The following is a 13,749-nucleotide window of genomic DNA, read 5'->3' on the forward strand; positions in this document are numbered from 1 at the left end:
TCTCCTCTTGTTGTTGTCCAAGGGAACTTATATGCTGTCTAGTACAGGGATCAGATTTTGCAACCTGTTCTTTTTCCGTTTATGCAGAGACATGGGCCTGGACTAACGTTTCAACAAGACAATGCTCGACCCCATACAGCAATTGCTACCCAGAATTTTTTAAGAAATGCCGGTGTCCAAGTCCTGGATTGGCCGTCGCTTAGCCCCGACCTTATTCCTATTGAACACATCTGGGACGAACTGGGTCGACGTGTTCGTCAGCAAGTGAATCCACCACTGACGTTGCAGGACCTTCAACATGCTCTTGCTGAGCAGTGGCGACGTCTTCCTCGGGTAGTGTTTACTAATGTTCTGAGATCCATGAGAAGACGTGTGGCAGTACGAGACGCTAGAGGAGGCCACAACCGTTACTAAACACTTTATTCCGATTGTTCTCCAAGTCTGTGAATTTCATTTTGGGGGGTACTGTGACATCACGAACGTTATCAATGTCAAGGACTTTCGGCGAGACGTATTCTTGCTTTCTGTTGATGTCAACGTCGTCTGTGCACAACATAACACTAAAATAGTTGCCTTAAACCAAATATTAAAAATCTAGTCCCAAAAATCCCGAGTGTCAAGTTTTTAATTTGGCTGAGTATATATACCTTGTAGATTAAAATCGGGCAATGACATTATAAGTTAGTAATCCAAATATGATAACTTTAGAAAAGTGGACACCCGTCATCTGCTCCTCCCGCTTGGACAACAATGAAATATGCAAAACAAATCATAGCAAACAGATTCGCAATAAGACTAACACCATCTGAATTCGAAACTCCACCGATGAATGATACGGGTCCAGTTTTATAGTCGAAGCATGAACGTGCTGCCGTGCACGATAGTTGATTGGCTCGCCTACGCCAAGCAAGTAGACAAATCGATGAGTTTGGGCGACTGGTTTGAAATTCTTTATGCACATCGGGCGACACTACCACACGAATTAACAGAATAGCCACCTTACTTAACATGTCTTATATTAGGCCATGTCTACTTCACAGTAACACTAACACCACCTGAATTCAAAACAGATTCTTATCAAGAATGTAGTCAAATACTGTTGCGAACGATGTATGAGAAATCCCGAAATGGATTCTCAGGCTGGGCCCATAAATAGCAGACTCATGGCTTCGAGTTAGATGGGAGAAAAAAAGAACAAAAACGATGTTGATGGTACGAACTCTGTAGTGCATCTCACATGCTTTATTTTGGACTACATTTATATTATAGTGCATGCTTGTATTACTACGCCAATAGGCGTAATTAACCAGTCACTCTTCACAGCTGAAGGGAGTTTATTTCCAACAAATACTATAAAATACAAATGTCAGGTAGACGGGCTACGGGTATTTGTATTTTCATCTCCGATAAGCCTGACTAATCGCCTCAAAGATAAGCGGTGGGCTTCTTCATTGGCTTCCCACAAAATAAAGTCATTGTTCTTAACTAGTTTATGGATGGTTTTGTTCATATTAACACTAGAAATATCTTCTAAAAGTACAACAATCAATACATCATGACCTTCATAGATTGACCTTTCTATAGCCATGTAAGTTTCGTACTCACACCAATGATCCTGTACATAGGAATTGGACAAACAGAGCAACACGAATCTACTTCCATCCATATTTTCTAGCGTACTTGTTATTTTCAAACTTCCACCCACAGCATCTCTTTCAGATATGTAGACATTGAAGTTGCTTTCTTCCAATTTCTCAACAATATTTGAATATACAAAGTTAAAATCGGCCTCACCACAACTGATATATACATCATGAGAAAAGTTAGAGCTTTCCATGCTACCGTTCATATATTTTCTTCTTTTGTAGTTCAGAATATACATAACGTATCTTAGACGCCATCTATATCTGTAAACACCAGATATTATTAATAATATCAACATAACAGAAAAACTAGAACATTTAATAATGGTGCTGGTCTGTTCACCAATAAGGCAGGATCTCATCTCAATCTTTAGATCGGCTAAATACATCGTGTCGTCTGTACATCTATATTCACTTGGATAATAAGATAATATTTCCTTATGACGTTTTAGATAGTTTACCAGCCACAAAATATTACAGTCACACACAAATGGATTAAAAGCCAGATTCAGATGATGCAGCTTTGTAGAAGGAAGTTGGGTATGATTCAATGTAGTTAATTTGTTACCATTAAAGTAAATATCAGTGATGTTATAAAGTGTGTTAAAGTAACCTGGGGGTATAATGTCTATACCGTTTAAAGAAACACGAAGCTCTTTAAGGTTGTGTAATACATCAGGTATTGCCTTTGGTAAATATAGAAGATATCCACGGCTTATATCCAGGTATGTTAATTTGGATACTTTAGTAAAGAGCCGAACCCATTCCTCGTTGTTTGGTTCCCCTAAGAAATTATTAGATATATCTAAGACTTTGAGGTTTGGGCATCCACTGAAGACTAACGATATGTTCATTTCTGATGCTTTAAATTGAAGTTCGTTATCGCGTATGTTAATTCTCTGGAGTGAGGAGCTATTGAAAGCATACGATTCGATATAACTGAAGCTCTCCATATGTTGTACCGACAGTGCTATCAAATGTTTGAGTTTACTAAACGTGTTCCGTTTCAATGTTTCTATTCGTGTTTCTGATATATTTAGTAGTATGAGATCATCTAGACAATTCAGATTGCTCATATTCAATACACTTATACAGTTTTGGTCAATAGACAGTTCCTCAAGATTTGGAAACAAGGCCTCAGCTCTAGAACAAAATGGCGGAACTTCCGTTAAATCGTTACGTGATAAAGATAATTGTTTTAAGCTGTATGAGCGTGATGCATTGAAATAATTGATATGGTTATATGACAGGTATAATGTTGTTAAATGCTTTAAATAAATAAAAATTTGACCACCATTGAAAACATGAAACCTGTTATTGCTAAGTCCTAAAGTTTTTAACATAGATCCGTTCAATGGTTTCAGCAAGTCATCGTCGAAATGAGACAGTTTCAGTCCACTTATAAACAACTTCTGTAAAGAGGTTGATATATTCTTCAAAGATGCCTTCAACGGTTCATTGGTTAACGGGTTGACACTTAAATCTAAAGTTTGTAAACGTTTGAAAACTCCAATAAAATCACTGTCTATTTTTTTAATTTTGTTTTTAGATACATCCAGATAAGTCAACTGTTTATTTGAAATATTCTTCAACATCTGAACATTAAGAATTTTCAGGTTGTTATTTCTCAACTTTAACTGAGTTGTTGTATTTGGTAGAACGGGTATGTAATTTAACCCATGACCCGAACAATCTGTATAACCATCACCTGAACACCAACATATAGTTTTTGAACTGGAATCCTTGACACAAGGTCTATATTCTTTACTTCCATGGCAAATTACTATCACTAGGATGCAACAAACAAACACTGATGTTAGTTCCATTATGAACACTATAATCCGTGCGGTGTATTACAACTGTTTATCACGCCAGGACTCAATATGGTGAGTCAGTGTCATATGCTTCAGGGAAGTATTGGGTACATAAAAGATTGTTTTTTTTACAAACTATTATCCACTGTTAATCACATCTGTTTTTATACTGATAAGTTCTTGATCGTGTCGTCGAACGAAAAGAAAAATAAAAAAAATATTGTTGTAGCAATACTTGAAATAAATACACCATATCCTACTTAAATCTCCTTTATGATTGCAGGAAATAAATTCTGCTTAAAGGTAAAAATGTGCAAAAGCTAAGTATATACTCCCGAATATTTTAAAATGTTTGCTTGTTTGAAAAACCTCATTATTATTTGTGTTTTGACGGAGTGAAATCAGCTGAAACCAAAGTAACTCAAAATTGCCCTAACTTAAAGTAGCTAAGTCTCTAACTCAATATCATCAAAAATATTCGACATTGAAAACACGAATTATTTGTCAATTCTAATCAACATTGATCTTGTGATCTTACAGGGAAAAGATGGGCTTCTGATATCCAATATTCAAGACAAAATGCGTTTCAGTGCCATTTGGAATAAGGGACTCAAAGAACGAGGCTAGACATATTCCACAAGTCATGTCAAATGGTGACGCTATATTCTTATATGGAGAGCATGCGCAATAAATACCTTCGGTTTAGACTGGAATAACCATACGCTAAAGATTGTCTTCAATTGAGACTTCTGGCGTATTTCGTCGAACATAACTGATTAGAAATTACAGTAAAAACAGAAAGGATTGAATATAAATCAGTTTATATACATTCATATTACATTATTATAATTATGCGTTGCGACCTATTTGTGTCAATTTCTAGATCCCAAATATTAGCGATTTAGCTCCTTTAAGTTATAATTTATTGAATTTAATAATTTTACGGGTGGGGCTGAGGACGTTTTAATAAAAGTAGCTCTGATCGTGTATGACCTGTAACTCTATATCTAAATTTAAATTTGTTAAAGGAGCTAAATCGCTAATATTTTGGACCTAGAAATTGACACAAATGGGTCGCAACGCATATAATGATGCAATCTGATTGTATATAAACTGATTAACATTCAATCGTTTCCGTATATACTCTAATTTCAAATCAGTTATGTTCCGCGAAATACGCCAGAAGTCTCAAACGGATGGCAATGTCTAGGGTCTGGTTATTCCAATCTACACCGATAGTATTTATTGCGCATGCTCTCCAGATAAGATGGGGTGTCACCGGTTGACATGATTTGTGGGATATGTCTAGCCTCGTTCTTCGAGTCCATTGTTACAAATGGCGCTGAAACGCATTGTGGTACACGATTCGTGTACCAATGGTAAAATGTTTATTTTGTCTTAAATATTGGATGTCAGAAGCCCATCTTTTACCGGTAAGATCACAACATCAATGTTGATTTAAATTGACAAATAATTCGTGCTTTCAATGTCCAAGATTTTGGATGCTACTGAGTTAGAGACTTAGCTACTTTAAGTTCGCGTTTTAGTAATTTTTTTATTTGTTTGTTTTTGCTTTGGTTTTTTTTTGTTTATAAATAAGGACTTATACCCAAACTTTGTGATTAATACACTTAAATTCCTTAGCACGACTATAATGTTTTGACCTCTATTTTTTCATAACTACATAGTCCTTTTAATTTTTACTTAGTTTTCTACTTATGGTTACCCATAAAAGGTACGTATTTTCCTTCAATGTGTCTACATTTATATTTCATGTAGCACATATAATATTATTAGTAATAAAACTTTTGGGAAATATTTCCTTATTGTTAGTTCGTTTTACATTTTGATTGAAGTCTGTATCACTACAGGCCCCGTGTGGGAGTGTGGATTGACTCACAGTGTGTGTGTTTGGGTGGGTGTGTTTCCTGCTGGGCATTTGCGCATGTCCGAAACTATTGTATAATACAATTGTATAATAACAAAACCATACCTACTTCTGCCGGTGTGAGATGGTCCCTGATCAGTCCAGGAAAACGTATTACTATAGTATAATAACCGTATGTGGATGAAGTTTTAAATTTGTCACTAATAAACTATGTTATCGCGTTGAGCTGTTGTTTTAGTGATCAGTAGTTTCACGATCAACAGATATACCTTGATGGACTTGACATTGATACTTCTATGGTCATGATAGTGGGACAATTATAAATTCAGAAAATTTCTATATTTAATTATCTGTACTGGTATATGGACATTTTCTGAATTTGGTGATCGGTATAATATAGGAAGCTCACAATTCAGAAAATTTCTGAATTTGGCGATCTGTATAATATATGTGCACAGATCTCACAATTCAGAAAAAAAAAGAATAAAACGAAAAATTGTTGTGAGCTAGGATTCGATTGTTTTTGAAACTAGAAAATGGGATTTGATGCACTGTGATTGAGATACTAGGATTCAATGCACTGGGACTGAGATTCACAAAGTAATAAGAAACGATAGAATTGGATTGAAACTTTGAGCAAAATTATGTGATTTTGATTGTTGACTGTGGGATTGGGTCGAAATATGAACTGGAAAATGGGATTCGGATTAGGACCCCCTTCAGGACCCTAACTCTTGTATATATATATTCCATATAGAAACTTCTGAATTGTTAGATCTGTGCATATATATATACTATTCAAAAAAAGTAGGGGATATTTGATTTTGGTGGCATAATACTAAAATATGCAAATGACTACGAAAAAAGTCACTATAGAACCTAACAGAAGAAACATTTCCAGTTACATGTGACGCCCAAACGCACCAATAGCTACCGCATGGAATGCAGGTGATGCTTGGGATCATCATGGGGGTCCAACCCAAGATTTGCACGACTCTGACTTTGAATGTTACAGTCATTGTGGCATTGAATTCCAGGGTGGAAACATCAGTTTAATTGTTTTAGTGACCAGAAAACAAATTTTGATATGCGTCGGCTTACCCAAAATGAAAGGTTACGTGCCCTTGGCATGCTACAGATCGGCACAACACAGGCGGTTGTGGCGCGGACGATGAATGTTTCTCAGTCTGTCATAAGCAGGCTATGGTCCAGATACCGTGATACACAATCTGTACAGGACAGACCACGCTCAGGTCGACAACTCAAGCCCAGGATTGATTTATTCGTACCTTGGCCTTGAGAAATCGTGTCATCACAGCAAATCAGATCAGCGCTCGTCTTCAAACAGACACTGGTGTGAGAGTGAGTGGCCAGACGATTCGGAATCGACTGCATAGGGGGCACCTTCGCGCCCGACGTCCTCGCGTGATCCCTTGTTTGAGAGATCATCACATTCAGGCAAGACGTCGTTGGTGTAGGGATCGTCAACACTGGGATAATCGACGCTGGAGCAATGTGATGTTTTCAGATGAGTCAAGGTCCACTGTTGATTTTTTGGACAGACGTAGGAGGGTGTGGCGTCCTCGAAACGAGCGCTTCCAAGACGTTAACGTCATCAGACATGATCGATTTGGGGGTGGTTCTGTTATGGTGTGGGGAGGCATCACTGTTGCTGGAAGAACGGCTTTACATGTTGTTGCAGGGCGTGTTACAGGCCAGTACTACCGGGACAACATCTTGGCAGTCCATGTTCTGCCGTTCGCACGACGTCATGGCCGCCGTTTCATCTTCCAGGATGACAACGCAAGATGTCACAGGCCCAGGATCGTTACAGGTTACCTCCAACAACAGAACATCACCACATTACCTTGGCCAGCACTGAGTCCCGACCTCTCCCCCATCGAGCATGTCTGGGACATGCTTGGACAGAGGTTACGCCAACGTCAACAACGTCCTGCCAATGTCCAAGAACTTGCTGCTGCGTTGCAACAGGAATGGGACAATCTGGACCAAAATGACCTTAGACGTCTCATTAGGAGTATGACACGTCGGATCAATGCTTGTTTGGCAAACAGAGGAGGATTTACCCGTTACTGACTTGGTTGTGATGCTGTGGTAACTTTGCTGTTTGACCCCGGGTATCATTTTACCCTTATAATGGTCAGTCTGTGCCTTACTTAGTCTAACGATCATTTGGAATAAATCGATGAATGTGAACTTCATTTCATTTTGTCATTTGTTTCTTCGTCAGTTTCATTAGGTGACTTTAATAACACTTAAAAATCAAATATCCCCTACTTTTTTTGAATAGTATATATTGCACAGATGCACTGATCATACTCCTGTTGAAAAAGGCATCGCAAGATCCAGATCCAGAACTATCGCCCAGTATCTAATCTACGATTTGTTTCCAAGGTCATTGAAATAGTTCCTATTTATAGTTGTTGTGAATCACTTTACCTTACGCTGGCTCTTTGATATTAGATCGCCTGTTTGTATATACCCACGATGGATTGTGATTCTCCAGTAATACAACTTTGACATTTTATATCGTCCAGGTGGCAACCATGGCAATGCTTATGGTGTTACTATTAGTCGCAGAGAGTACGAATCTTGTTCCAGTGCGGAGGATAACCAACTATGATATTACGTGTTTGTCTGACCTTTTCCCCACATGCCTCGTCCCTTCGCCGACCATTGCTCCAGTTCGCAATAGACAACAGCCAGTTGTGAAGGAAGATCATTTACGTGAGGCACAGTCATTTGTGGGTTTCAATACCTGTCTTTGGCCACAAACACATCTGATACGGACACAACACTTTGATGAACAAAATCGTGTCGTTATTAAATACTTAGCAGACGACCGTCGTCAAGACAAGTTTCACATTTTCCGTTTGTTTCTTTGTATTCAGTATTGTTTTTCCTCTGTTTTTTGGTAAAAAGGATATATGCTCTAACTTTCTTCCGAACGCTTATAATGTTTTTCTCTATAACATAGGCCATGTACTTGGCTTTTTAATACCTTTCACCGATATTGTTACTTGTATAGGTAATGTGCTTAGATTTATATTTCATGTGGCATATAGCAGATCATGACTCGTAATTAGTCAGGTCAATATATGGAAAATACCCCATGAACCCCCAAAGTTGTCGTAGTGTGTTCCTTGCCCCCCCCCCCAAACCTGGGGATAGACATCAAGATCATCAAATTTGAGTCAATAGTTATGGATTTGCGGTCATTTGGAGGTGTTGGCGGCCATTTTTGACATAAATAGGCCAACATCATTTTTAATGATCTTAATGTGTTCTTTGTCCCCCAAAACCTAGGAATAGTTGATAGTTACATAGTTATGATCATTAAGGCGTTTCGGTGGCCATGTTTCACGCCATCTGGATGAAAAAAAACACTTTTCCTGGGGTCCTACTTTTGTAAACTTTTAGTATGTTATACAGTACACTAAACCCTACCAGAATCAGTTGAGAAAGCTTTTGTAGCAATTTTTTTGGGGGTTAAACTGTATTTTGACCTGACTAAATAGTATTATACAACTTTTTGTGATATATCCATCCTTATTGTTAGTTTTCATTTTTGAGTGAAGTCTGTACAGCGCTGTGGACGCTTACAGCTAGCTCCCAGATTTATTCACTAAATCTGATATGTACGTTTGTTTGTGAGTTCTTCGTATTGTCTTGTCTATAAATTTCCTTGTGCAATAGTTGTGTGTGGTGCTGTCCCACTTCACTTACTATTAGAACTAGTAATTTACGTGGAACAATAAAACGAGAAAAGATGTTCTCCGTTTTAGTCTGGATTATTTCATATGTTTCAGCCCACAACGGAAAGCATCATTAGTCCGGTAGCTGAAGGGGGGGGGGGGAATCGCCACCCGAGCTGTGAATTTATGAGACCAAGTTTTTCTTGACCAGTTCTTCGCGTAGATTCCGAATCTTGTTGGTGATCATGCGCTTGAGGGTGCGTTTTTGAGATACGTGGGGGTCAAATGTCTACAATTGGGGGAAATGTCATTATGTTGACATAAACAATGATCATGTTATATATACTCAGCCAAATTAAAAACTTGACACTCGGGATTTTTGGGACTAGATTTTTAATATTTGATTTAAGGCAACTATTTTAGTGTTATGTTGTGCACAGACGACCTTGACATCAACAGAAAGCAAGAATACGTCTCGCCGAAAGTCCTTGACATTGCTAACGTTCGTGATGTCACAGTACCCCCCAAAATGAAATTCACAGGCTTGGAGAACAATCGGAATAAAGTGTTTAGTAACAGTTGTGGCCTCCTCTAGCGTCTCGTACTGCCACACAACGTCTTCTCATGGATCTCAGAACATTAGTAAACACTACCCGAGGAAGACGTCGCCACTGCTCAGCAAGAGCATGATGAAGGTCCTGCGACGTCACCAAATCGGTCAACTTCTCTGACGCATACTTGAGCGTAACGTTCACCTCGTCTGCGGTACACTCGGACCCTGCCATCGGCAAATCTCAAAGTGAATCGAGATTCGTCACTAAAGACAACCGAATTCCATTGTCTTTGAGTAAATCTTATGTGTCTTGTGGCCCACACAAGTCGGTTACGGCGATGAAGAGGTGTCAATATTGTTCCTTTATAGGGCCTCCGAGCTCGAAGACCAGCAGCCTGCAACCGATTTCGAACAGTTTGTGCAGTTACCCTTCCACCAAACATCTCTCTACTTGTGGAGGTTGCAGTGACAAATCTGTTTCTAAGATGACGTAATCGTATTGCTTGATCTTCCTGGAGTGACGTCACACGTGGCGCTCCCGCCCTTGGGCGGTCGGCAATAGTTACTGTTTGAAGCACCCTCATTCTAAGATTAATTATTGTCTGGCGTGAACAATTAAAGGCTCTTGCAACAGTGACCACATACTGACCAGCATAGAGCCTACCTATAGCACGTAGACGTTCTACATTTGAAAGGCGCGGCATTTTCTAACAAAGATGAAAATAACAATTTTAATTTGTTTTTCCAGTTCAAGTTACGTGTACTCAGCCAAATTAAAAACTTGACACTGATGAATTACAAATTTTTTTTTCTGGTAAGTCAAATAAATTTTAAAGTGTTTCTAACGATAGTAAGTAGTAGGAAGCCTTTAATTTCATAAAATTGTAAAGTCACGTGGATCACGTGACTTTTGAGCATAAAGATGAAAAACCTGAAAAACACGTGCAAACACAAACTCGTGAGGTCAATCGATGCAAGTTTGCTTAAACTGAACACGCACACGTAACTTGAACTGGAAAAACAAATTAAAATTGTTATTTTCATCTTTGTTAGAAAATGCCGCGCCTTTCAAATGTAGAACGTCTACGTGCTATAGGTAGGCTCTATGCTGGTCAGTCTGTGGTCACTGTTGCAAGAGCCTTTAATTGTTCACGCTAGACAATAATTAATCTTAGAATGAGAGTGCTTCAAACTGGAACTATTGCCGACCGCCCAAGGGCGGGAGCACCACGTGTGGCGTCACTCCAGGAAGATCAAGCAATACGATTACGTCATCTTAGAAACAGATTTGTCACTGCAACCTCCACAAATAGAGAGATGTTTGGTGGAAGGGTAACTGCACAAACTGTTCGAAATCGCTTGCAGGCTGTTGGTCTTCGAGCTCGGAGGCCCTATAATGGACCAATATTGACACCTCTTCATCGCCGTAACCGACTTGTGTGGGCCACAAGACACATAAGATTTACTCAAAGACAGTGGAATTCGGTTGTCTTTAGTGACGAATCTCGATTCACTTTGAGATTTGCCGATGGCATTGTCCGAGTGTACCGCCGACGAGGTGAACGTTACGCTCAAGTATGCGTCAGAGAAGTTGACCGATTTGGTGGCGGCAGCGTCATGGTTTGGGGTTCTTTATGTGCACATGGACGTTCTCCTCTTGTTGTTGTCCAAGGAAACTTAAATGCTGTCCAGTACAGGGATCAGATTTTGCAATCTGTTCTTATTCCGTTCATGCAGAGACATGGGCCTGGACTAACGTTTCAACAAGACAATGCTCGACCCCATACAGCAATTGCTACCCAGAATTTTTAAAGAAATGCCGGTGTCCAAGTCCTGGATTGGCCGTCGCTTAGCCCCGACCTTAATCCTCTTGAACACATCTAGGACGAACTGGGTCGACGTGTTCGTCAGCAAGTGGATCCACCACTGACGTTACAGTATCTTCAACATGCTCTTGCTGAGCAGTGGCGACGACTTCCTCGGGTAGTGTTTACTAATGTTCTGAGATCCATGAGAAGACGCTGTGTGGCAGTACGAGACGCTAGAGGAGGCCACAACCGTTACTAAACACTTTATTCCGATTATTCTCCAAGTCTGTGAATTTCATTTTGGGGGGTACTGTGACATCACGAACGTTATCAATGTCAAGGACTTTCGGCGAGACGTATTCTTGCTTTCTGTTGATGTCACGGTCGTCTGTGCACAACAGAACACTAAAATAGTTGCCTTAAACCAAATATTAAAAATCTAGTCCCAAAAATCCCGAGTGTCAAGTTTTTAATTTGGCTGAGTATATTAATAAAACATAAATTTCTAGGACTGTCCATCTCTAAATAAGTGTTTATGATGCCCCTGGACAACTGTTTTGATTTGTGGCGAGGTGGAGTAGATGGTTGCAGGTTTGCGTGTGTGGAGGGGGGGGGGGGGGGTAAAATTAGCAGAAAATGAGTTCACTTCGATTTAAATAATGATTTTCTAAGAGCTTGATGAAACATTTCTAAATATGTTTATAAGGTTCCCATTGTGTGTGTGTAGGGGGGGGGGGGGACATTTGTTTTTGCGGACAAACATCATTTGGTTCATAAGACCTTAAAAGTTTAAAAGTGGTTTCTCGTTAGCTTTTTCGTTCATTACCTATTTCGTCATTCAATATATCAAATTATAATGGTACTTTTCAAGAGATCTGGAAATGTACATAAAAACACAGTAAATCAGTGACATGTTTAGATATTAGTTTGTCTTCATCAGAAGATTCAAAATCAAAGTTCATAATATGAGCGGGATAAATATCGTCTTGGTTGCTGACCAACAGCTCACATATATCTTTGGATATGCTTCAGATACCAATTCACATTGTAAATCATCATTCCAGCCATGCAGCAAAAGACCACTATAATACGGCAAGGTGGTAATAAAGAAAGGTCTGTTATTTTTTTGACCCAGAAAATCTTTTTTCTAGCGTCATCTACTGATGTAAGTCGCCTTCCGCGATATTTTCTACCTTTGCCCGTTTCATTATCGATCAAAATGTGTACATTTGGATCATTTTTTACGAGGAGAATGATTGTGATGTATATTGAGCGCCATGGATGTTTAATCTGTAATCAAGGGTACAAGTCAGAGGGGTCAAAACCAAAAGTACGACACAGATGTCAGTAGCGCGTGTGTCCTCCACGGGCCATCATCACGATAGGCTACAGCATTAACGCGACCCCTGCAATGATGAAATGTGAAGCCTCCCCACACCATTACACTTCCCCCATCCCATCGATTCGTTTCGAAGACGCAGCAGTCTGCAAGACGTTCCCCAAGACGTCTCCACACACGCTGACGGCCATCAGCGTGATAAAGATGAAAGCGACTCTCATCACTGAAGAGCACACTTTGCCAGTCTACTCTTCTCCATGTCTGGTGTCCTTGAGCCCATATCAAACGCCACTGACGGTGATCATCCCTGAGGATAGCTCAAACATAAGGTCGTCGTGCACGGAGTCCTACTTCTCTTAGACGACGTCTTACGGTGTTGACACTTACTGGTCCTTGTCTTCCGACGTCTGCTGCACCTGTTCGAGTCACTGGGCGGAATCTGTCACGCAGATGAGTGACCCGGAGGTAGCGGTCTTGAGCCTGGGTTGTAACGCGTTGTGGACCAGGACGTTGACATGTTGATCCAGTAACTCGAACACGTTCCACCAACCTTACAATAGTGGACTGATGACAATTGAAGTGTCTGGCAATAGCACGTGTAGACATGCCAGCCCTGGACATTCCCATGGCTTCATTCCGTTGATTTTCAGTAAGTCTCGGCATCTCTAGCTCGAGTCCTTCACAGTTCATGTACTGCACATTAAGTTGAAAACATGCTTGTAAAGGGCTCACACACAATGCTGCACGTGAATATTGGGTTTTTCATGTGCATCTCGAGCAATTTTTTTTGTGCACACGGGCCGATATTTTTTGCGTTTGGGAGCATTGTGTGAAACAATAGTTCATAGTATTGCATAATATTATACATACAAAACCTCCTAGTAATAAAATATTTGGGGGAAAAAAAGTGATGCGTTTTCCATGGCGCTCAGTATATATTTCGCCCGCGCAAGAACGCAAAATACAATTTGTTTCAGCGCCTCCATTA

General features: G+C 39.7%; 1 protein-coding gene across 1 annotated transcript; it reads right to left on the minus strand.

Annotated features, from left to right (window-relative positions):
- Positions 1–1,215: 1,215 nt before the first annotated feature.
- Positions 1,216–3,507, minus strand: LOC126814857 (toll-like receptor 3). Its single transcript, XM_050540273.2, has one exon. It carries the CDS (start codon positions 3,467–3,469, stop codon positions 1,367–1,369), a length of 2,103 nt encoding a protein of 700 aa, XP_050396230.1. The 5' UTR covers positions 3,470–3,507; the 3' UTR covers positions 1,216–1,366.
- Positions 3,508–13,749: the final 10,242 nt, after the last annotated feature.

This window comes from Patella vulgata, chromosome 3 (assembly GCF_932274485.2).
Source record: "Patella vulgata chromosome 3, xgPatVulg1.2, whole genome shotgun sequence".
Classification (NCBI taxonomy): Eukaryota; Metazoa; Mollusca; class Gastropoda; family Patellidae; genus Patella; species Patella vulgata.